We start from the raw sequence: 25,379 nt of genomic DNA, 5'->3' as shown, positions 1-25,379 counted from the left end.
TCCAGCCACTTCCCTGCTTCCTGAAACTGCCAGCAGGATGAGGGAGCTTAGGGCTCTGTCCGCTGGGAGACCTGTTGGCTGAGGGAGGCGTGGAGTCGGCCCAGATGATGGTGGCAGCTGTGCTTAGCTCCCGCCAGCACAGCACACACAGCTTCTCCAGCTCAAACTGGAAGGGGTGCAGTGGGGGGAAGCAGCAGGGTGTATTTGCATTTCCCAGAACCCCAAACACACCCCTGAAAGGAACTTGGAAAGAAACCTGGAGAAAAACCATCTCAACAGGATTCGAAAAGGTTAACCAGCCCAATCAGGAAACTAAGAGGAGGGTTTGGGATTTTGAAAATGGCAGGTTCTTTTCCATCTCTGCTGTCCTCAGGCATGTGGGAGACAGCCTCTTGGTCACGGTGGGAGAAGCCTGCTTCAGGGTCACTCCTGCCGATTCTTCCCCCCTCTGCTGACTCAGCCACTGCCCATCATTTAGCAGTATTGATCCATTCCAGAATTTTGCCTCCCTGAGACCCAGGAAATTAGTATCTCCTAAGAACCAAAGTTATCTTTCTAGAAGAGTTCCAAAATCATTCATGTTTTGGTCTATAAAACGCCCACCAACAACAGAAAGCCCACACTCCTTAGCATGCCACCCAAGGGCCTTTGTGACCTGGCCCCAGCTTCGCCTGCTAATCCTTATGACTTGGACATACTGAATTACTCACCACTCCCTAATATGACTGGTGCCTTCTCTTGGCTCTGTGCTTCCACATTGGCAACTCTAAATCACATCTCAAATGCCTCCTCCTCTTGCAGCCTTTCTAAATGCCACCCTTCTACCCCAAGTCCCACTGTGTTCTTACCAGGGCACTCTGCATATTCAGTAATTATTCCGTTTATCACACTGGATCACACCTAGTTGGGAGTGTATCTATCTCTCCCTTCACCCCAACTGGAAGCTATTCAAAGGGTGTATTCCCTTCATCTCAAAGTGAATAAATAAATGTCTGTCAAATACAAAGGTGGGAAGAAAACTCTGCTAACATCATTATGAGACAGAAACCAGGGCTCCAAGAAATCCAGCTGGTTTTCACAAAGCCTTACACCCTGGGCCTCTAGAGACCCAGAATACAGCACATGAGGTAACAATTTCATAACTTCCATTCCAGGGTCACTTGACAAGGGAGTTGGAGAAGTATAACAGGTCACATGGGATAGTCTATTTTAATGAAACTTGCTATTTATATATTTACACACAGAAAAAAAAGGAAAAAGAAAACAAAAATAGATATTACTGCTTAATTAAAACGACAACTTAGTGCTGTGGGCTGGAGATGGCAGCGCACACCCACCCTGATGTGCCGTCTAAGGGCCTGGAGACAGAGTGGTGGGAGGGGGACCAGAGGTTCGGCCCTCAGATCAGCTCGTCATCCTCCTCAGGGCTTCCTTAGAGTTTATTCCTGGCATTCAATCCTTCATGTCCTTCTTCCTGGTCAGGAAGGTGGCTGGATACAGGCGGTGGGGCAGGGAGCAGAGGAAGGTACAGGGCAGGAAGGAAAGAGTAGAAGGGGGATCCTAAAGAAGGGTAAGTTAGGGTGGGTAGCTAGGAGTCAAACAGGAGCAAGAAGCTTCGATTTGTTATCCCAGAACCTGTCTGGAGAGTGGGTTTGGGGGAGGGGGAAGAAAAAAGAAACAGCCAAGGGGAGACCAGAAAGGGGAGCTGGGGAGAGGAGGGGACTTGTTTATCTCTGTCTCTGTCGGGCAGTTCCACTTCTTTATGTTAATCCCAGTATGAGCCAGGCCCAGAGAGGTTCTAGTGACAAACTAGTGGTTTCTGTCCCAGCGGAACAAATGATTTTGGAAGTGAATAACAGAGCAGGCAGGAAAAGCTGGCGCTCTCCTTAGAAAGACACAGCACCTGGCTCCCGGGGAGCAATGAAAAGGACATCGGCCTTGGCATTGATGCAATAGGTGATGACGAGAGAGAAGATGAGGACGCCGAAGCCCACCGTCAGGGTGATGAACTGCAGGGGGAAGAGAGGTGCTCTCAGATTATCTCAGTGCAGTTTGGGGTTATTGCTTGGGGCTGGGAGCCAGCATCGGAATTCTGGAGGTGGCTCCAAGCACCAAGTGCTGAACAATCATAGACAACATTTCCCCTCTCTGGAGACTTAGTCTCCTCATTTGAAAAGAGCAGTAAAGTACCTTTGTTCTGGCTTTTATCTTCTATTACTTAGATTTTAAGCATCTTAAAGGCAGGACCCATTGACTTTGGTTCTCTTGTGGCAATTATATTACTGACATACTTGTGACAGGTACTTGGAATACTAGGTTGACCAATCCCAGCTATGCCACTGGGAGCGGAGCTGTGGAAGGGCTACCTAGGGATTATACGGTAAGGAGTATCTCCTTGGTTCTCTATGGGAGCTTATCTCCAGAATGAACACAGGCTCCAACTATCAGTCAAGACAAACTTCCTAATGGGGCATACTGGCTGACAAAGGACAGATTTGCAGTAGGTTTTTGTGGCAAACCTGGGGCAAATGGGAGGGAGTATGGGAAGGGAGTATGAGACAAGAGGCAATAGAAAAGACTCAAACAGATCTTTGCCACCACCCCCTCCCCCATCTCACCTCAAGCTCTTTGCTGGCTATTAGAAATATCCGGGCACTGATGTCCTTCCAGCGGCTCTCAGTCCATGTAGAGTACTCAGTAGAGCCCCACTGCCCGAGTTCGAAGGCAGGGGACAAGGCCCTGGCCAGTCGTGCTGTGGAACGCACACACTGGGGCAGCCGTTCTGTCTCGTTGGAGTTCAGAGGGCCATGGACCCACGTGTACTCATACAGCTAAACAGGAAGACAGGTCAGAGCACAGCTGAGGTGACCCTTTGTCACTCACTCCCTTTGCCCTTTACACGACTCTTTTTCACCCAGGTTACTTCTCTTCAACACTCAAGTTCAAAGGGCTATATCCCTCCACCTCTCCATCCCAAGCCCTTGGGTCCAGTTGGGCTAGGAGATCCTCCAATTTTCCCATGAGAAAGGGACCCTTGGGCACTTCCAACACCACTCACATCCTTGTTTTCATTGGGGACTTTACTTGGATCCTGGCACTGCTCTCGGGTAAGGTTGGTCACCTTGCCAGTCAAATTTGCCAAGGCACACTGTACAACGTAAGTGGTGTTGGTGGGGCTTGAGACAGCGATGTAATGCTGAAGAGGCCCATCACCTGATTGGAGACCACAGGGAAGGGAGGATTTGGTGGGTGGAAGGTGAAGTGCAGATGGACAGAGATAGGAAGAGCCCAGGATCGGCCAGAGAAGAAAAGGTTAAGAGAAAAGGATCCAACAAATATCAGAAGAAAGGGAAACGGGGGAAAAAGAGACAAAAAAAGAAAAAAAAAAGATTAAACCAAAATGATGACTTTTCTCTATTCTTTTTCTTGGCTAAGGGTCCCACTTCAAGTGCTTACCCAAATAGGACCTTAGGTCCTGCCTGAGGATTGACTGGAACCATGAGTTGTTGGCTCTAACCAGAAAGCCATAGAGCAGGCGGGTAACCTAGGATTGGGACAGTAAGAAGAGAGAACCTTGTGACTTGGAGCCCATGGACAGGGTGACTAGTGAATATCTAGTCACTGGGTAGAAACCTGACTGGCCAGATGGACTCTGGGGTTAGGGGAGCAGTGGTTGGTTCACAAGGGTACAGATGAGGCCCAGCCGAGAGCACTCTGGGGTGTCAGGGGTCCATCCTCACAGGCACATACAGTCATGCTGGATTCCAAGATACGGGAGACCAGACAAGGGACGTAAGGATGGAATGGCTTTCTGTGTAAATGGACAGGAAGGAGTCAGGGCTCATTTGCTCTTACTGTTTGGGGATCAGCCTGAATGGTGTCGCTGAAGTTGCTTCCTCCTGCAAGCTGGTACAGTGTCCGTCCCAGCACTGTGGCCACATCTGCCAGGGTCTATGGTAGGTGAGGAGGGAGGTTAAATGGCCTACCTCTTCTGACCCCAAACAGCAACATTCTCATATTCTTCACTGTGTTCCCTGTGCTCCCGCCCAGCCCAGCCCAGCCCAGTGCTACCTTGGCAGTGTCTGTCACAAAGTTCAGGTCTTCCTCTGGGCTCTGCCATTCAGGATAGCTCACATTAATGTTCTCAGCAGTGTCGTAAACGCTCTGGTAATAGCTGCCAGGAAAGCCAGCATGAGCCTTGGCTACTCTTAGCCAGGGCCCTGTCCCTTTCGCCCCTCAAATGCCCCTTATGCAGCAACTCGGTATCTCATTTTTCATCATTCAGGAAGAAGAGAAGAGAAATTAGGATCTCATATTGAAGAAAGTGTGGAGAATGGGAGGTAGGAGTGAGGTTGAGAGTGGTTAGTTAAATATGAAGAATTTCCTCACAGACAGGGTAGAAAAAGGTGAATTAAGATCAGGATGCAGGAATCTCCTTCCTGGCAGCTCTTTAAACATTGGAGATATTTCTATATCATTTGGGCTGCAGATGCAGGTGGATGGCTAACATGACTTTCAGAGAAGCCTGCCACACGTTATGAGAGCAATAGTGTGACTGTTCCAGTGATCATTTATATTGAGGTGGCTGGGAGTAGAGGGGGATTAGCACATCTATTTACAGATATGTAATACTACACTGGGTCAAACCACCCTGCCGCTGCTTGGGCAACGCCCAAGATCTTAGAAGAGGGGCTACGAGGAAAGAGCTCCCAGACTTTACCATCAGTAAATGCCTGCCCCTTACAGAATCAAGTTGGCCGCAAGAGTCCAAAATGTGTTCAAATGATGAATCCCCCCTCACCCTAAAGTGCTGCGGACAACAAACTGGGGGAGAAGAGTTGACTGTATGCACCAGAACTGTTGCTGTCCAAAATAAATGAGAAGTTGTCACTTGACTGGGGTTGGAGAACCAGAGCTTAAGCATTTTCACTCAGAAACTCTGGCCTGTTGGAAGAGTGGAAGGGAGGCTGGGGGCTTAGGAGTCCAGCCTGAGTAAGAAGTCCCATTTAGCCCAGGGCTCAAATTAGGGGCAGTTTAGGGATGCCTAGGACCAGGAGAAGTGTGACTAACAGGCCTTATTCCTTTTTCTGGAGCTCCCTCAACTGCAGGGAGCTATACCCTCACATACCCTTACACTGAACCACATTCACTACCACATGGCAAGAACATGCAACATATCAGAGTATTATCAGAGTATTATCTGCAGCACCCTCGGGTGGGCCTCAGACAGGGACAGCTCTCTGCCGTGCTCCTTAAGAAGCCCATTATTATTCCAGTGCTCTTGTCTGACATGATGTACTCTGCCAGCACCCCTGGCGAATTCAGGCCCCTAGAGAGCTTGGGAGAAGTAGAACTACAGGGAGGATGATTGTGCAGGAAAGGACTGAGGTGAAGCCTTTTCTAAGATGAGTATCAAGACAAATGAGGGGACCAGTTAGATGTGAACAGGCCACTGAGCAAAGAACACAATTTGACCTGAGAATTTGAAGAGGGTGGTGTGGGTAGAGAGAGCAGTGATCTTTCTTGACACAGAGGGCATTTCTCTCTATGGACCCCCAAGTGCAGAGCAGACTCTCCGAGAAAGAAGAGGATGCAGGCTAGGTAACTCTTACCGGTTATGGAAGATAGTAGCATGGTCAGCGAGAACAACACCAGAGATATTTCGAGCTCGAAGAAATCGCTGCAGAGAAGATGGTGGAAGAGGCTGCGATTGGTTCGGCCTCTGGAGGATGACAGCAGGGATACCAGCACCACTCTTCTCCAGTGTGGTCAGGAGATGCTCCACCTAGGGATGGGAGGTGGGGGGTGGAGTGTGACTGAGTAACGCATGGAGGCTGGGGAATGGCAAGCAGGAGGTCTCTTTTAGGCCTGAAATGCTCTCTACTTCAAGTCCTCAGCTTGGGGAGTTGACCTAAGCCCTCCTAGATCTCAGGGGTTTTGGGCTCAAGGCTCTCTGAATTTCCTGCAGCCCCTCCACCACTCTTTTAAAATTATGGAACAAAGAAGGAAGAGGCCTGTGCTTTTCATTTATAGGCAAACACTATTGCCCTCAGGATTCTGTCTTATCCTCAGTAAATGCCTCACTTATTATTTGCTGTGCAGAATTAGAGGGACAAATAATACAAAACAGGTAATCCAGTCAGTAAATGCTGTAGGAGCCCAGACCAGGGATGACACTGAAGCTGGAGTGACAGAAAGAGACCTCATGGAAAAAAGAGGCCTAAAGCTGGACTGAGAAGGGAGGGAGAGGCTTGAACAAGTAGTAAGGAAAGAGGACAGTTATGATCGGGAGTCTGACATGCCAGGAATGGGGCAGCGCAGCCTGGACCACTGGAAACACGGGGCAGCAGGGAGAGAAAGGAGCTAGTAACTGCTCTGTCTTCAATGGGCAGCGATAGTTTGCTAGGCACCAAATTACCAGAGAAGTACCCATTCCAGGGAATCAGTGACATGAACTGAGCTCATGGTTCTTCCTGGGGAGCTGTGACAGCCGTGATGTTTGCCCTTTAGCTAACATCCAACCTAAGGTCCTGTCTCACAGGCCCTGAGGGGTGGTGGGATAGGGCCAGGGTGAGAGGGTACCCGTATTCTGAGCTGTTGAAAATGGAAGTTAGGGAAAGAGATGCTCAGATTACCTGGTTCCGTACAGACTCATTTTTCTGAGACATGGGATCTGTGTGCATCCAAAGCTTTAGTGAATTTCTTAAGGCCACCTGGGGGAAGGATGAAGAAGCAACACTTATAATCAGTCTCCTGTTCCAGCCCATGCCCGGGAGAAAAGAGTGGGATCAGAAGAAGAGAAGTCAAGGGAAGAAGTGGTGGTACCTGCAGTGAGGACAACAGAGGAGGAAACTCTAAGTAGGAAGGAAGGGGATAGGGACACATGCTACACACCTGTCTCAGCTCCACAAATGAGTCAATGTTTTCTAACTGCACAGGAAACTTGCCCTTCTCCATATCATAGACCATTCTTGAGCTGCCAATGTAGTCAAAAGTTTCCTGAGGGGTAGAGATGGCAGGAAAGGGAACAGAGATTCCAAAGGGTTAGGGCAGCCTCAGTTCCTTGAGGTCAGACCATCAAAGCTCTCGGTATGAAGGCTATTGTCTCATGGCCTCTCAACTGCTGGCCAGTTTACACGGTCATGTGACTGGGCCCTCCTCTCCACCCCACTTGCCAGCTGTGACTATCCTTATCCTTCACATGTATGTATCGCAAGACTTCTTGAGCCTAGAAAAGGGTAGAGTGGCCTCAGGAAGAACTCAGGCAAATATCAGCCTCTATGTGCCTGCTTCTTGCTCCTCCACTACCTCCACCAATTCAGCCATAGCTGCTGTTCCCTTATTCCAGGGCTAGGCTGTTGGGACAGTGGGAGGGTCAGGAGTCTCAGGGCTCTGGGGTGGAGTGACAGTACAAGGGGTCGAGAGAATAAAAGTAAAAGGAAGCCTCAAGTAGATGGCAACAGTGGGGGAGAGAGGAGTGGGCAGAACACCACTTCCAGGTCCTAAAATGGGAGAATCTGATGGGGAGACTCATGTAGACATATCCAGAAGCTCTCTGCTGAAAAACAACTTAGGTCAAGTGCTGAGGTCTTCTCCAAATAATGGCTACTCCCATCTTTATCCGCCTCTCCCCACCCTTAATTTCCGGCCATTCCACTCCAGCCAGAGAGGCCTTACCCCTTGGAAGAAGACAAACATGACGTTGCGAGGCAGGGTGGTCACATCAGGTGCCTTGTGCAAAGCTTCAGCTGCAGCCAGCTGAGTGACGAAGGAGGCGACAGCACTCTCAGCTCCTGGGGCCACATTCCAGAAAAAGGAACGACTGTCCAGCTGGGTCCACCAGAAAAGGCAGGGAAGTACACTTTGAATATGGAAATTACGACAAGGCCCCAGGCCCCCTCTCCTGTTCCAATCGAGAGAATATCCATGTCCTGGAGTGACAGCTTGAGCCTGGAGTCCCTTGGCCCAGATCCATCTCCATTTGAGGCTCTGCACTGTAGCAACTCTGAAACCTAATATGCTCAACAGAGTCCTGCCCGCCCTTTCTGTGCCAGCTCTGCCCACGCTAATCAGGGGCCAACACTCACCTGGGTGGCAGCCACCACAACCTTGTCATCAGGCTCTAAAGTCCCAGATACATTTATAGGCTTAAGCATGCTCCATACGTTGTAGTCAGACAGGGGATCACAGACGATTTCTGAACAGGACACAAACAGTGAGATATCAACAGGTGTACGGGAGAAGGTAGCTAAAAAGAAAGCATGGAAGACCTCTCTGACCAGTGACCCATAGACTCTGTGAGTCATGTTCCCTATCTCCACTGCTCTACATTGGTTTCTCTGCCCCAGTGCACTTCAGAGATAAGCTGCAATTGTTCAGAACTGTTTCCACTTCTCCCACCCAGTGCCCTCTGCCTGTACCCATTTCTTCCCCACAGTGTTCTTGCAACATTCCCTGGCCTGGTTCACTTATCCCCACTCAAAGCACCCAGCGTGCTTCGGATCTGTCCTACCTGGGTTGATGCTAAAGGTGCTCTGGATGGAGCTGCGTCGCATGCAGGTAACAGTGCTGATAACAGCATGCATGTGTGAGAAGAGCTGCATGGCACACAGTGGGAAGGCTGGTGCCGAGCCATTCTGACTCAGGTTGTGATCTCGATAGCACTGGAAGGGGAGATGGACCCCAGTGAGGCAGGTAGCTGTGGAGTCCCTCCCCCACTTCCCAGAAAGAAGAGGGTCCAGCTCTATGCTGAAGCTATTCCCACATCTGTCCCTGAGCTGTAGTTGTCCTGGTACAACCACAGGATCTATAAAGTGAAAGGGAAAAACTCATCAAGAGGTGCAAAGGGGGACAGACTCAATGACTTAGTTGGGGCAAATGAAATTACCCTGTACCAAATAACCTGGCCCAATTTGGAGCTTCAGCCATGGTTCCCAATGTGATTTGATGTAAACAGCACTGAACTGGAGATCAAAAATCAAATTCACGCCAGCTTGTACATCAACTCACCGTGTAACTTTGGATAAATCTGTTAACTGCTCTATGTGTCAAAATGAAGAAGCTAGACTAGAATTAACAAATATTAGAGCTAAAAAGAACTTCAGAAATTATTGAACAAAATCTCTCAATTCGTAGTCCAATGCTCTTTTTACCATACTAGGGGTTCTTAACCAGTGCTCTATACCTTGTTTCATATAAAACACCCTTTACATTTTCTTCCAGTCTAAGTCTTTAATGCTGTCAAGGCAGGAGAGAAATGGGAGGGGAAATGTGAGAAAAATAAACTTCTTGGCTCTTCTTGAAGGAACTCTTTTTCAGAGGGTGCACTAATAGGATGAGATTCCCGCCCAAACAAGAGGAGAGCCTAAAAAAATAATTCTTTCTAACTGGAACTAGAGTAATTACCTGTTTGATGACATTGGTTTCGTTTTCATCTTCAAGAAGAAAGATGGGGAAACTAAAGTCTTCATAAGCCAAGCCATTGCCCAGGTAGTTCCACTGTATTTCTCTGCAGTGCGCAAACTCTGGCCCATAGGAGTTGGAGTAAACACCTGAAAGGGAGGAGGGAAACAAATAAGACGTTAGGACACTAACCACTTAAAGACCAGATGAGGGAGGAAGGCTAGGATATTACAGGGTTGGGACTAAGAGACTTAAAGAAGCAAGCATCAACATGTCACCACCTATAGTAAAACAGACACTGGTTTCAGGGAGCCCTAGGCTGGCCAGTTAGGGATCTGAGCATGTGACAAAAAGGGAGGATAGAAGGGTAGTGCAAGAAGGGAAAGCAGGAGAGGGAAGGGATGAGTGGCAAAGACAAAGAAACACTATCTTCTGTTAAGGAATCAGTTGCTCACACTACACACAGACAGATACCACCCCCTTACATACATATACTAAGACATGAGACTAACGCAACAATGAGCTCTGGGTGACAGTAGGCTCCCCCGATCCTTTGGGGATCTTACCAAACCCATCGTTGGGACACTGCACACTAGGAGAGAAACCTGAGGCAGGACTGGGCTTGGCTAAGGACACTGCAAGACCGGCAATTCGACTGGTACTTGCCTTCAGCTTCTCCATCACCTTCCTGGAATAGGGAGGGAATGCCATGAAGGAAGACAGGAAAGTTATCAGGCAGCCCAATATCCTGCCCCCAAGGTTGGAAACAAATGGGGAATTAGGGGAATCAAACTATTGACTCATTTCTTGCATTTTCAGTCTCTAATTTCTGAGAGGACTATGACCCAATATGAGCTCAGGGCTTAATTTCATCTACTCTGTATCTGAGTGACCCTGTGCACCCTTCCTTCTTCCCTGGGGTCCTTACTCACTAGAACTCTATTTGTAAGGTCACTGAGATGATTCCTTTTTTTTTTTTTTAAATTAGTTTCAGGTACACAAGACAAAGTAATACTTAGATGTTTATTGAGATGATTCCTTTTGATGGTGCATCTTTCCTTCTGAGAATCACCCTACTCCCTCCCCTGATCAGACCAGGGTAGCCAAGGCAAGTTTTTACTCACAAGTTTACTGAATTTTCCTGTCTGCACAGTTTCCAGCCGGTACATGCTGTTCTTACCTGGTAAAGAGCGTGCCCTCCAGCAGAACCACGTAAGGCGGGTTGGGGCCATCAGTCAACACCCACTGCAGATCCTCTTCTTTCTCCACTACATGGATAACCCCTGTGTCCCCACTAATGGAAGCTGCCAGGACAGAATGAGTCAATTAAAGCTCTAGACTTTGCCTCACTGATTCTGCAGATCATCTATCCCCAAAAACGTGTCACATTTGGGTTAATACAGCTACATCTAGACTTGAACTAAACAGCTGAAAGGGTCCTGCTAAACCTGAGGGCTTACCAGAAGGGAAGAGAAAACAAAAGAGCCAAGAAGTCTACTCATGAGGTCTTGTTCATTAAAGATTAGAAAGGCTGTGTGATCTTTGCTTTCCTGCCCTCTTCCCTCAACCTCATAAGTCATATATGCAAGATTTTATGACAGCAGACACCAAAGGGTTCAAACCTGTATTTTCTCCAGGAAATGGCAGGCTCTAAATCTCTAGCTTGTTCTAGCACTGAATCTTCCTTTGTGAAAACATATGTGCAGACTCCGTTGGCGTCAGTAGCCTCCCTGGATCTCTATTCCTTTGCCCTATTTGGGAATAACTTTACTTGCTTTTGGCCAGTTTTAGGTAAAGTTCATCAAGAACGCTAAGGTCTCTAGAACAGAGCTTCCCAACTGATGGGCCTTGAATCATTTAGAGATGTGCTGATATTGATTCCCTTCATTTCTGGGGACCCTAGGCTGGAGCAGACTCACCCATTACCCCAGGAGGCCCTACAAATATCTATTTCTGTATGTGCCAGAATGCCATACAAATAACATTTTCTATGTATTTCATCACATGACAAAGATTGGGAAGTACTGCACTAGAGGATGGATGACCCTGAGTTCTATGTAGCAATACAGCTCAAGTCCCTAGTGATCCATGTAGAGACATCTTAGGGTCTCCCCACAAGTCTTCTTCCCACTCAAAACTGGATGTGTTACTCATAAATTGTTTTAGAGCAGTTCTCAACTCTGGCTGTATACCAGAATCACTTTGGAGTTTTTAAAAATATAGATATTTGGGCCTTACCTTAGATCTACTAAATTAAAATCTCTAAAGGTGAGGCCCAGGCATGTGTATTTGCAAAACACGCCACTTGTGATTCTTTATTGTACACAGCCAGGCATGCAAATTATGGCTCTAGACCAAGGCACTGAAATATCTGTAATTTCCATGAGACAAAAACTATAAGCACTTTCAGACTGCCAGCCAGGTAGTCTTTTTCTCCCATGGGATCTGGTAAAATCTAGACATGAAATCAGGTCCGCAACATTCAACTATGTCTTACACACAGCAAATACTTAAGTTCATGTTGATAGTGACGATAATAAAATACAGAGGAATATCAGAATCTGGAATAACTTTAGTAAAGATCTACTTGGGAGCATTTGAGATCTTGCTCCCTCGCATATGTCATCAGTTTGGTTCAAATAAAGACTTATTAAAAGAAAAAAAAAAGACCTACCTATCAATGGCAGTTCTAAGTAAAATAAAAGACAGCAGTCTTTGCCATAGTATTTAAAACATGGGAAAAGGGAACGCTAGTCTGGCAAATAAAAAATATGTAACTACAGCTCCAAGGAGGACAGGAAAAAGACAAGTCGTGACACTGAAAAAAACCTGGATTCTAATCTAGGTTCCAATGGGTGATTGTGTAGTCTAAAGTAATTTGCTTACTTTATATAAGCCTTCAATACCCCTATCTATCTTATACTGTAGGGACAAATTCAAAAAGGAAAGAAAGGAATGAAAAGAAACCTACATATATAAGCCCTTCGAGCATTTTAAAAGGGTCTAACAGAAACAGGGCATTATAATCAGAAAATCAAACCTGGGTCTTTCTCCTTCATTTTTATCATGGTAGCAACTCTAGTTAAAGAGAGCGTAGCCTGCTCAGGACAGACATATATGATGAAGTAAGACTTAGAAATAAGTAGGGGAAAAGGAAACAAGATCTTAATGAGGAAGTGGCCAGAGTCCAGCCCCTCCCCACTTGTTTCTCTGTACCGGCACTTAGCTTTATCTTTAGAGGCTACTGCTTTGCTTCCCACAGGGCTGCTCTAAGAACATGCAACAGAATGACTCATCCCCAAAGGGGTATCTTGGAGGCTAGCTCCAGGAGGACGGGGTCCTAGCCTTTGCACTAAAGTGGGGTTCTAGCAAGATCAGCAGTCTGACTCAGCCCACAGTTTAAGAACTAAGTCCAGTTTAACAACTGAGTACAACAGAAATTTTATTTGGAACTGCTTAAACCAATTATCCTACTCCCAGTACTTCCTATAGCAAACACATGGGACAATGAACATAAGAGGAAGGATAGATAGAAAAGTAGTAACTGCCACCTTGAGCAAGTCCGTCACTTCTGTGTCCCAGTTTTCTCCTATAAAATTAGAAGGTTTCAGGAAAGTCACAGAGTACTGCTGAGACTACATTATTTACTCAGCATCATCAATATACATTTATTAAAGGTAGTCTGACTTTCAGCTTTGTGCAGGTATATTGTCTTCATACGAGTAAACTGAAATTCAGAGGTGACAAATTTGATGAAGGAGCCAAGATCTGATTCTGTTTCCTGCTTACCTGCAAAACTACATTCAGACAGAGCTACTATCCACAGAAGAACAAAATTTGAAGATAGCAGGTTAAGCAGAAGAGGAACTGGGATTCAGACTTCAGATCACAACTTTTTTCCCCTTTCATAGTTTTATAGGCATGTTGTCATGGTACCCTGTTTTGGAACACATTTACAAAGCATAAAGACAAATCCAAATGCTTTACAACTTCCTCTTGCAACTATTTGGCTTTATCGATGCCTCCTCTTCAAATAGTTCACTGCCTTCAAGAAGCCCATTTTGGTTGCAAAAAGATCATTTAGAGTTCAGGTGATGACTGAATTCCATAGAATATGAGACTTTTTTCTCCTAAGAAAACAGTATATTTTTCCACTTGACCCACTGGGTGGTTAAGAGTCCTGGCTTGGAATCTGGACCACCAGGGCTCAAACCCTAGCTTCATCCTTAATAGCAGGATGATCCTGGAAAAGTTACTGAACTTCTTTAAGTCTCACTCAGTTTCATCATTTGTAAAATGAGATAATAGGGCCTACTTCATGGGGTTGTTGTGAAGATTAAATGAGATACACATGTAAGAAGCTTAGTATGTAAGCATTTGCTAAATGTTAGCTTTTAATAACTATCTTGCCTGGTTTGACAAATGGTTCTCTACAAGCTCCCACCCACATAGCCTAATCTGTATGCTGAGACTCCCAAGCAGGACTTGGATATTTATATCTAGGGCAAAGACTGAAATATCAATGGCCACAGGCAAAAATCCCAACCTCAACTCACAATGGCAGCCAATCTGATGGGTGGCATTGAGCAGACGGACACAGGGAGCTGTTTTATTTAAGGGGATGTAGATCTTCCTCTCCACTGAGTTTCCCCTGCACAAACCTGATCAGAAGATAAAAAGTGTTAGTAAAAACTAGGATAATACTAGCCTCTATCTTGTCTTTAGCTCATTGGATGGCTTGGGCATATCATACTTTCTAAAATGGGACTAATGTCCATTCTTCTCACTTCTTGGGCACATTACTAGAACAACTAAATGCAACCACCTATGTGCCTCAGCGGGTTATTACAAATTCCACATAGAGCAACTGACAGTGAAACTAAAAGAAAAAACTTCTTTTGTCAGAGAAAAGGCATTTAACCTAAGATGTACCAGCTTCTGGTTGCATGGGTGACCACACTTCCATTTTTCTATCCTGTATGTGTATTACAAATTATTTAATAAAAGGGTTCCAATCTAAGATTATAAATTACAATTTAAAAAATCTTTCTGAGACTTTTTTTCAGGAGTCTGAACAGAATTGGGAGAAAACTTATGCCACCTGTCAGTTAATCTAACATCAGTATATCATTTGTGTGTGCCCAGTGTGGGGCGGGCATAGTTTCTCCTTTGGGGATCTTTAAAAACTATGTGAACTTGGGGAAGGTATGGTCACTGTTATATACAGGCATGTTTGAATTTTAGGGCTTGACAAACTAGAAAGCCATATACCAGAAAGTAAATGCGTATAAGCAAACACTTATATACATTATAAATGCTTAAAGTTCCTTGAATCATTATTTCATGGTCTAGACAGTTAAGAGTACCCCATATTCTGATGAGACAAACTGAGGAAAAGTACGGGGAATGAAGTACGCGGGTTTATGGCGGAATCAACAACAGAGAAAATGAGGAATCTACTGTTCTAATAAGCGCTGCACTGCAACAGAACGAGGCTGCTTTCATCTTGAAATGTCTAACCGCTTTGGGAAGGAAGCTGAACTATGACATCTGTTCGTTTTGATTGCGGGTGCGGTGGCTGGGGCCCTGGGGAAAAGGAGGCATACGGATAAAGTGGGATAGAGTCGGACTGGAAGTCCAGAAGGCCTGGAGGAGGAAATGGGGCGACCCGACGTGCCGCGGGAGAGAAACCTTCAGGTCCAGGTAAAGGGGGAACTTCTGTCGTGGGAACGAAAGAGAAAGAGGATTTACAGGGTTGGGGGACAGAAGGGCAGAAGGAACCAGGAGATAAGACGGTGGCGCTCGCGGCTGGGCCAATCCGGAGGGTTCTCCTTACAGGCTGACGGACGGGGGAGGCCTCACCTGCCAGGAGGACGCAGAAAGACAAAAGGCAAAGAAGATCCCGACATCTCAGGTAAGCCACAGAGCCACCACCCCCGGCCGTGGCCATCTTGTCTCTCTGCGGAGCGGAAGTCTTTGTGCCCCTCCTGTCCGTCCGTGGCCTCTCTAGGCCCACACCGGCGCCGTCTCTGTGGCCCGGAGCTCCAGGGACCGGAAGTTCGTGTCTGGAGGAACTTCCGGGAGTTGCTGCTGAGGGCCGCTGACGTGGAGACACCGAAGGGCTTCACGGAGTGGCGGGGCTCGGATTAGGAGCTCGGAGCTGCAGGCCTGAAGGATGCTAACCAAATTCGAGACCAAGAGCGCGCGGGTCAAAGGTAGTAGAGGAGCATGGGGGCTGGATGTCAGGGGCGGCGCTGTCACTGAGAGGAGAGAAGGTAGACCGGTGGGCCGAATTGGGCCCTCGGTAGGAACACTGAGGAAGATGGACCGGAGGGAAGTTAGACCTGGCGGGCGGTTCTCCAGCCCGCCACACCTCAGGAGGGTCTTCAGGCCCGTTTTCAATTCTTTCCCTTTTCCTCCTCATATGGGGCCTGTGTTCCCGATGGCTTTTTGATGACGTATTCTAGGGAGTGTCCCTGGGGATTGAGTCTCGACCTCTGCCATTTGTATCCAAGTCAGTAGCTTTTGTGGAGATGAGCACTGGCTACCTCACTTAAGGAGACTGCACCAGGTCAACATCCGGTGCCTCCATTTGGCTTTATTTCCTACTTGGAAACAGGACATTTAGGCCTGTAACCCCAGTAAAGTCTGAGCTTGGTAAGGTTGCCAGGATGCCCAGTTAAATTTGAATTTCAGATAAACAGTGAATAATTTTTGGTATTGTTCATGGTTTATCTAAAATTCAAAGGTAACTGGGCATATTTATTTCCTAAGTATGGCAATTCTAGAGCTTTAGTATCAGTGGTTGGGGGTGGAAGGCAAATGACTGAAATCACAGCAGTCGTCTCTTAGAATGTTACAGTGGGAAAGGCAGAGAAATAAGGTCTTCTGAGAGTTGGAAAAAGTATATATCTTGAATATTTAGTAAGATGCAGCTTGCAAAGTGGTTAGAAACTTATCGTTTGGAATCAGATGGGCTTGCTTTGGAATGCTGAAATATCCATTAGCTAGGTGTATGACTTAGTTCTAAATCTGTTTCCTCATCTGTAAAATGTGAATAATTAACATTCTCTAATAAAGATAATTAAAATGTGAAAGTATATGAAAAGTGCTTGTTACAGTGCCTGACACAGACTCATTAGCTTAAAAATCTGTTCTTGCTAGTGAGGATGGAAAGACCTCCTACCACTACAAGGCATCATATAGAGACTTCAAAAGGGTATTGCCTTAATAGTGGTGCCAAATTAGACCTACACTAAAGGCTGCTGTGGACCCACCCTAACAAAACTTAAAGGCAAGTGTCGAAAGAATCAACTGATTCCAAGTAATTTAACTGCATCCTACGACAAATTCCAACAATTTTTAAAAGAAGATAGCAAATATTTAAAAAAATCCAGCACCTTATAAAATTCACAATGTCCGGCATCCAGTGAATGTATGAATGAACCTAGGATTAACATAGCTGTTCCTTTTTCTTATCAGAATTGACCGGAGGTGACATTGTGGGGTTTGCTTAATTTATTGGATCATTCTCTGTTTTTTTCCTCAGGGCTCAGTTTTCACCCCAAAAGACCCTGGATCCTGACCAGTTTACACAATGGAGTCATCCAGTTATGGGACTATCGGATGTGTACCCTCATTGACAAGTTTGATGAACATGATGGTAAGATAATAGTTTCTAGGAGGAAATTAAAAAAAGATACAAGTATTTATTGTCCTCTAGAATACTTTAAGCCTTGTTTGACATTAATTCTTTTAGGATTGAACAATGTGGAGGGGATAGAACTGGAAGATCCTGAATAAGAATCACCTTAGAGATTAGGAAGCATAGCTCTCTTTAACATACATTGCCTGCCTTCTTCCCCAGGTCCAGTACGAGGCATTGACTTCCATAAGCAGCAGCCACTGTTTGTCTCTGGAGGAGACGACTATAAGATTAAGGTACAGCGGGTCTGTCATTACTAGGAATAAAGAACAGAGAACATAGAGTTTGGGAATTGTGGAAGGGTCTAAAAAACAGTACCTCTTACTCATACAGAGCTCAGGCTTTTCACAATGTTATCCAGAACACTTATCCAGCAACATTTACTGAATGTTTACTGTGTATCAGATACTTTTATTTTTTGGGAATTCAAAAATAAGTAAAAAATGGCCTCTGTTCTCCAGGAGCTTTCATTCTAATAGAAGAGATAAATGTATACCCAAATAATAGGTGTGTACAGTTTAGTGAGTGATATAATAGAGAGATAACCAAAGTGAAATAGGGAAGGGCATTCCAGGTACAGAGACCAAAAAGCATGACATAGCTGGATAAGAAACTATAATTAGTTTTGTGTAAGGTGAGAGAAAGGGCCAGATCATGGAGTTGGCAGTGTTTAGGAGATGGGATCTATACAAATAACAAGGAACCGTTAAAGGGTTTTCAATAGAGGAGCAATACCAGATTGACATTTTTTTTATAACGATTACTTGCGTGGTAGTATAGAGAAAAGATTGGTTGAATTGGGCAAGACTGGAGGCAGAGATACCAGTTAGGAGACTGTTGTATAAGTTCATATGAGAGAGGAACAGAGCCTGAGCTTAGGCAGTAGCATTTGAGTGGAGAGAAAGATGAATGTGAGTGCTTAAGGAAATGAATCAGTAAGTTTGTTGCGTGGATGTTAGAGGAACTGTAAGGGAAAATAAGTGAGATTATTTATCTCAGGCTTCTAACTTAGGTCACTAGGTAGCAAGGGTACCATTAACTAGGAAAGGAAAAACAAGTACAATTTTCTGGAGTGGAAGAAGATGGTGTCTCAGTCTGTTCGGGCTACTATAACAAAATACCACAGACTGGGTGGCTGATAAACAACAGAATTTTTTTTTTTTTTTTTTTAAAGGAGGGCACAGCTCACATAGGCCCATGCGGGCATCAAACCGGCTATCTTGGTGTTATTAGTACCACGCTCTAACCAACTGAGCTAACCAGTCACCTCCCAGAAATTTCTTTCTGACAGTACTGGAGGCTACAGGTCCAAGATCAGGGTGCCAGCATGGTCCGGGTCTTCTGAAGGTCTTCCAGGTTGCAGATTGCTGACGTCTTGCTGTGTACTCACATCGTGGCAGTGGACAAAGGGATCTCTGGGGTCTCAAAAGGACACTAATCCCATTCGTGAGGGCTCCACGCTTATGACCTAAGCACCTCAAAACTCACCTCCTAATGCCATCACCTTGGGCATTAGGATTTCAACATAAGAATTTTGGAAAGGACACATTCATTCCATAGCAGATGGGTAATAATTACCATCTTGGTGCTCATGCCTAGTGGAGCTATATCTGCCCAGAAGATGTATTTGGGAGTTGTCATCATGAAGGAGGGAGCCAAAGCGGAAGCAGTTAGAACATATCACTCAGGAATTATGATGAATGAGAAAACAAACTGTCATTTAAAAGATAGAGAAAGTAAAATTAGTATAGGAAAGAATGACTTGAGAGGTTAGAGATGAACCAAGAGGGAGAAGCAGAAGCCTCTTGGATACCAAGGAAGGAGAGAATTTTGGGAAGGAGAAAGTGGTCAGCATAAGTTAAAGACCAAGTAATCTTTGTATTGCTTATTTAGCGGGGCATAAATCATCTTAGCACTTTAATGTGAAGTGAGGAAGCAGAAGCAGAATATAGGCAATTCTTTGAACAAGCTTGACTATTATAAAGACAAAAGCTGGAGCCAGAGACTTTGAACCTGTATTAAAAAAAGAAAATCGATATTTACTCTGTTTACTTCCACAAAAAAGTTTTTCTAAAATGATTAGTATTTTTAAAAAGAAGTTATTTTCCCCTTATGTGAAATGTCCAGAATAAGCAAATTTATAAAGTGGAAAGTAGATTAGTAGTCGTCTAGGGTTGTGAAGAAATGGGAAGTGACTGCTAATGGGTATAGTTTTATTTTTGGGGTGATAAATTATTCTAAAATTGATTGTGGTGATGTTTGCATAACTATGACTGTACTAAAAACCATTGAATTCTACACTTTAAATGGGTGAATTGTACGGGATTTGAATTATATATCAATAAAGCTGTTTAATTAAAGGAATAGCCAGCTGGTAGGTATGTAGTGTTGTCATGCTGTGGTTTTAATTTATAGTTCTTTGATGAAAGGGAGATTATCTAGAAAAGTCATGTCTGTGGTTCATCATATTGTTTGCTATATCCAGATTTATAAAGAGTAAGATAAGGAAGCCCAGCAAATGGTCAGACCTACAAACCCTATAGGTCTTTAAGGATTCAGAGTTCTGGAGTTTGATAGAGGACTATAAAAGAGCCAAGATAATTTGAAGCTACGTATGTGAAAGTTTAAAACACTGAACTCAATAAAGGGACAAAGGCTAATTACAAAATAGTGTTTATGATATGACCTAATTTTTGTATGAAACTCCAACTCTGCTGTATACATGTATATTTATTTATAGATGATTCAACAGATGAAGGTGAAAGTATTGGGATACTTTCACTTTTTCTGTTATTTACCTTTTCTCATTTCTACACATATCTGTTGAGCACCTACTAAGTGTTCGCCTCTGTGTTATGTGCTAGGGGTATAGTATTGAGCATGATGGACAAGGGCCCTGTCTTTAGGGAGCTTATGGTCTAGTTTGGACAATCATACTTTTGGGTTATTTTAATTTGTTATAGGAAATGGTGTTACTTTTTGTAATTTACAAAAGAAAATTTTAAAAATTTTAAGTAAAACAAAGGAAAGAATAGTAGTAAGCTGGCCTGGAGAGATTATAAACATGTATTAAAAGTTAAAAAAAGAAAAGAAAAAGAAAAGCATCTGACCTTTCATTTTTGAGGAGGACGTGGTTTGGATGGGGAGCATGAACTCTTACACTGATGGTCCTGATTTCAGTGTCTTCTTCGGTTGTGTTCATTGAAGCCTGGAACTTTGGTAATTAACTCAACTTCATAGGATGTTTCCTCTGCTTTGTTCAGCCTAACTGAGCATGTAGTATTTTCCATAGTAATGAGTTAAAGTCTGTTTACGTGGTAGATGAATGTAGATCATGAACATATTGGCGTCATTTGCCACCAAATTAAGAGTCTAAGAGATGATGTCATATATTATTGTTTCCTTTGGTGTCTGTCCTACTTTTTTTATCCTGATAGGTAAAGCACTAAGGGGTCTGTATTTTAAGCTGAGAATACAGTTAAGCAGTATAAAGAAGTTTCAAGTGAAGCCTGGAAAAGCATCTTGTCTCATGTCATTAAACAGATGGTTTCTCCCCAAAGAATGGAAAAACCTTTTCCATAGTTTTAGCTTTAGGTTTTCCCTAGCTTGGTCTTTTTTCCTGCAACCTAAAACAAAACTCCCTATCAAAGTTCCTGCTTATTTAGAAATACCCAAATATAAATCCAACTTGTTTATTGAAAAACCCGCGCCTTTTAGAGGCTCAGGAACCTTAGGTCCTATTCCTTAGATTTGTTTCCATCTTCACAGGTTTGGAATTACAAGCTTCGGCGCTGTCTCTTCACATTGCTCGGGCACCTAGACTACATCCGCACCACATTTTTTCATCATGTAAGTGGCCATGGTGCCTCTAGTTTTAGAGCATTCTTCAGTTTCCCCGTAAGAATCATCTTGTGCCTCAAGAACCCATGCTTTGATAACAGAATTATGTTATTGTAGTGGCTCTTCTAGGATCTGTGTGGTGTTGACCTTCCTACTTTGTTTCCTTCTGTAAAAGAAAGCACTCAGGGTTATATTGAATCAAATCAAAAGCAGCATCCCTTTGCTCATATAGCTGAGATGTTAGACAATGGAACCCTCCAAAGAGAAATGGTAACAGGAGCCTGAAAGGACATTTTGTTTAATGTTCAAACCCTTTCTCTGGAATATCTTTCAGGAATATCCTTGGATTCTGAGTGCTTCAGATGATCAGACCATCCGAGTGTGGAACTGGCAGTCTAGAACCTGTGTCTGGTAAAACAGGAGACAGAGGGGTCAAAGTGTCTTCCTTTTTCCTAGTGTTTTTATAATCAACTTTTCTTCAGAACAATCATCTCCCTCCCCTATTGGGCAGGGTCTGCTGATTAATTACTGATTGTATTTGTAAGATGCTTTTACAAAATGATAAATACGAAAGCAATCTTGTAAGTAAGGTATGAATCTGGATTTTCTGATTATTTCTTACCAGAGAAAGGGGGTCATATAGCTAGGCTTTTACAACAAAACTTTTAGTTGGTTTTCAGTTCTGATCCCGTTAAACTTAAATCAAGGTCTAGACCTCCGTCTTGCTTTGTATTTCGGTCTTGAGCTTTCCATGAAGATGTAAGGACTATGTAAGAGGGATAGTCCACTAAAATTTAACAGATAGTTTCCAGTATGAGTTACTAATATTTCATTTATTTTGATATTTTAACGTTGTTAAGAGGAGAGCTATACAATTTCAGCTCTCCTGAAATTAATAACAAAGCATTAAAGGTAAGAGGAGAGCTATTATTAAAACAGCTGACCTTGCTCATTATTAGTTCAGAATTGTTAGGATGACTTGCCTTTGTCTCGAAAAAAGTGTAATTGAATATCTGTATCTGTTAAATATGGAGAATGGTATTCAGCGTGTAGGAATCTGTTGATTCCTTCCTCTAATTTGGTATTGTCTTTATCTTTTTCTCCTTCTTGCAGTGTTTTAACAGGGCACAACCATTACGTAATGTGTGCTCAGTTCCACCCCTCTGAAGACCTGGTTGTATCAGCCAGCCTGGACCAGACTGTGCGCGTTTGGGATATTTCTGGTGAGCTGCCCAAGTGCAGGGGACAACCTAGTCATGTCTGGTGCAAAACTGCAATTGCTTAAAATAATGAAGGTAGTAGACTTAAAACAGGAAAATTTAGAATATTCTGTTCTCATATAATATCTTTATTTCTTAAGGTATTAAATCTGCTTTGATGGTTCTTCATGTTAGAGGTATTTCCTAAGAAAAGTGGTAGCTCTAGAAAATTCATTTAATTTGAAGAAAGTTTCACTTTTTAGTTAAATCAGTTTTAATTAAAATCTATATACCATTGGCAGAATTTGATTAAGAATCAAGCTTTCCACACACAAAAAAAATCTTTGACAAAAACAAATTTGGGGACTAGATTAGTGCAGGGAAATAGGACTCTTGGATTCTATGACTTTATTTTGATATAGGAAAATCGCTCTTTTATATTTCTTCTAGTGTAAGGAGCATTGGGGAGGTGTGTGTGTTGAATTACTTCCAGAATACTTTTAAATATTAGGACAGACTTCTAGGACCAGAAATAAAAATAACTTACAGATTTTTGGATAATTTGGATAATCCCTCCATTCACAGTTTATATATCTTGATTTTGTGATATTATTTAAATGTTTAGTGCTGAATGGAGAAGATCTGACAAGTTGCTAACCAGATCATTTAAATGCAGAAAGGACTATAGCTATGAGATTGACATGCTGGATAAACGAAAGTGCTTTGCTGGGAATTGGAATAGGGAAGTGCAACTCTAAATGCTGTGATTCTATGTTCAGTTAAGTTTACTTATCACTTGCTGAATCTCCTTTGTTGATTGCCTTAGAAATTCTTGGAGGTTGGGTTCTCTGAAAGGTCAGTGGCTAGACTACAAAACTGTTTTCATTCTGTAAAAGAAAGGCCCCCTCGTAGGTCCTTGTCTGGTTCTTTATGGTAATAAAGGAGTCACCCTTCTGCATTGTATGGCCGAGGTGATAATTTTTCCCAATTCCTTTGTGGCATGGTGGGCTGGGACAGTATGGTACTTGATGTTCCTACAAGCCATTAATGAACAGCAAGTTGAAAATTTGGATTCCTGGGTGCAGCATTTGGAATGTTGAAATAGCAGTTGTTTAAGATTCATGTAGCATAGAAACAAGCCAAAGGGAAGATGAGGACAGTTGGACAGTAAAACCTCTAGAGCATGTGGTGTTTGCAGTTTTCAGAGGTTCCAAATTAGAAGGGAGTGGTATAAACAAGATTGTACTGGGGATAGGACAGTTGGACCTTCCTCAGCTAGTGCTTTTGCCAATGCAGTTTTGTGTCAGACTGGCTAGGTGTTTTGAAGTACACCCAGATGTGACCAACCATGCCAACAGGAGGAGTTAGGCACTGACACTGTGAGCCTGTGCCCTCTCCTTACTGCTAGTACCAGGGAACTTATTATTCACTCTCCCAGTAACCTAGCTATGGCTTTTCACGGATTTTCACTATGCGCACATTCAAAGCACCCTCTCTGTCTGGGGTTGGATCCTGGCTTATGCTGTTCCAGCTGATGAGAGGCAGTTATTTAGATTAGCCTTTCCCAACTGGGTTCTGTGACAGAATTAAGCCTACTCAAATGACTACTTTGACTATTTTCTCAGTTCTTCTAAGAATGGTATACAGCTAAATGCCATCCTAGATCATAAAGAAGTTAATTTGTTATATGCATAAACTAATGCTTTGGCCATTAGGGCTTAATTTCTTTTTTGAGCACCAGGTCAAGAAGGGCTTTGTACTACTCCACTCTAAGAGTTTATACCACCTGATACTAGCACAGCAGTGTTTCCCTGTAACGTAGCTAAAGCAATTTGAGGCAGTTAGGTGGATAGATTCTCATTGGTGATCATGAAATGCTCAAGGTAAGAAATCCTTTTCTTCCCTTTGTAGGCTGGAGAGTATTTTTGGCTCTGAATTAAGGGCCTTAAATCAGAGAAGGAGGGAGAGAGTGTGACCCCAACTGGGGTTTATACTTGCTCTTGAATGTGTGAAGTGCATGGATTACTATATAATAACATTGCAATTGCTCTACTAGTATCTGTGATATTGAAATTTCTGTGCTAACTCCTCTACTAATATTAATGCTCTCCTTACCAATTTCCAACTGTTTTTCTCTTCAAATCTCCAAAACCCCTTAACCAGAATGGAAAGGAGGTGCTTTGGTATTAACCAAGTGAAAGGAGCTTTTGGTTAGACTTTTACATTTATCTTTCCTTTTCTAGAACTAAGCATATTCTTTTTTTTTTTATGTGTGTGTGTGTGTGTGTGTGTGTGTGTGTGTGTGTGTGTGTGTATTTTTTATTTTTTTTTAAGATTTTATTGGGAAAGGAGAACAGGACTTTAGTGGGGAATAGTGTGTACTTCCAGGACTTTTTTCCAAGTCAAGTTGTTGTCCTTTCAATCTTAGTTGTGGAGGGTGCCATTCAGCTTTAAGTTGTTGTCTTTTCAGTTTTAGTTGTGGAGGGCGCAGCTAAGCTCCAGGTCCAGTTGCCGTTGCTAGTTGCAGGGGGCACAGCCCACCATCCCTTGCGGGAGTAGAAACCTGCAACCTTGTGGTTGAGAGGGCACGCTCCAACCACTGAGCCATCCGAGAGCTCAGCGGCAGCTCAGCTCAAGGTGCTGTGTTCAATTTAGTTGCAGGGGGCTCTGCCCACCATCCCTTGCGGGAGTCGAGGAATTGAATTGGCAACCTTGCGGTTGACAGCCCACGCTCCAACCAACTGAGCCATCCGGGAGGCAGCTCAGTTCAAGGTGCTGTGTTCAATCTTAGATGCAGGGGACGGAGCCCACCATCCCTTGCAGGATTCGAGGAATTGAACTGGCAACCTTGTGGTTGAGAGCGCACTGGCCCATGTAGGAATCGAACTGGCAGCCTTCGGAGTTAGGAGCATGGAGCTCTAACCGCCTGAGCCACCGGGCCGGCCCTAAGCATATTCTTTTAGCAGTTGTTTTTGCCTCAGTTCCATTGAGTCTGAACACAGGAAGAGAATTATCAGGTCTGTTAGGGACTGGGGCTGATATTTCCAGGAGAGGAAAAGTTAGTTCTGAGTCAGAGAATGAATACTTTCACATTTATAGAACTGGTGAAAATTCTAATTTTTCCATTTTCTTTCTATAAAAGAAAGGGAGCACTCTGAGCTAGGTAAGCAATAAGAAAACAGAAATCTTTAAAGGAAAACCTGTCTTCTTGAGAATTGAGCCCGATGGGGCTT

The 25,379-nt window shown here is 43.9% G+C and overlaps 2 protein-coding genes across 3 annotated transcripts in view; one reads left to right on the top strand and one right to left on the bottom strand.

The window, feature by feature from the left end:
* Positions 1 to 1,054: 1,054 nt before the first annotated feature.
* NCSTN (nicastrin) lies at positions 1,055 to 15,442 on the bottom strand. Of its 2 annotated transcripts, XM_081024723.1 has the most exons (18): positions 15,265 to 15,432; positions 13,959 to 14,063; positions 13,192 to 13,339; positions 10,583 to 10,706; positions 9,969 to 10,090; positions 9,406 to 9,551; positions 8,513 to 8,663; positions 8,088 to 8,197; positions 7,678 to 7,830; positions 6,895 to 6,999; positions 6,636 to 6,713; positions 5,613 to 5,785; positions 4,072 to 4,174; positions 3,856 to 3,951; positions 3,457 to 3,544; positions 3,059 to 3,213; positions 2,619 to 2,831; positions 1,055 to 2,009 (listed from the first exon to the last, which is right to left on the bottom strand). In XM_081024723.1, exons 5-18 carry the CDS (start codon positions 10,081 to 10,083, stop codon positions 1,887 to 1,889), a joined length of 1,809 nt encoding a protein of 602 aa, XP_080880849.1. In that variant the 5' UTR covers positions 10,084 to 10,090; positions 10,583 to 10,706; positions 13,192 to 13,339; positions 13,959 to 14,063; positions 15,265 to 15,432; the 3' UTR covers positions 1,055 to 1,886. The 2 variants fall into 2 exon arrangements, with proteins under 2 accessions (XP_080880849.1, XP_080880848.1); XM_081024722.1 differs by lacking the exon at positions 13,192 to 13,339 and having other exon boundaries at positions 15,265 to 15,442.
* Positions 15,443 to 15,473: 31 nt separating this feature from the next.
* Positions 15,474 to 25,379, top strand: part of COPA (COPI coat complex subunit alpha) — a 37,166-nt gene continuing 27,260 nt past the window's right edge. The window contains exons 1-6 of the mRNA XM_081025244.1: positions 15,474 to 15,617; positions 16,952 to 17,065; positions 17,270 to 17,343; positions 20,876 to 20,956; positions 21,282 to 21,358; positions 22,061 to 22,205. Coding sequence (XP_080881370.1) covers positions 15,578 to 15,617; positions 16,952 to 17,065; positions 17,270 to 17,343; positions 20,876 to 20,956; positions 21,282 to 21,358; positions 22,061 to 22,205 — 531 coding nt within the window. The 5' untranslated portion in view covers positions 15,474 to 15,577. The remainder of the gene's footprint in view (positions 15,618 to 16,951; positions 17,066 to 17,269; positions 17,344 to 20,875; positions 20,957 to 21,281; positions 21,359 to 22,060; positions 22,206 to 25,379) is intronic.

The sequence above is a fragment of the Rhinolophus hipposideros genome, assembly GCF_964194185.1.
Source record: "Rhinolophus hipposideros genome assembly, chromosome: 19".
Taxonomy (NCBI): domain Eukaryota; kingdom Metazoa; phylum Chordata; class Mammalia; order Chiroptera; family Rhinolophidae; genus Rhinolophus; species Rhinolophus hipposideros.
This window is presented reverse-complemented; position numbering and strand designations above follow the sequence as displayed.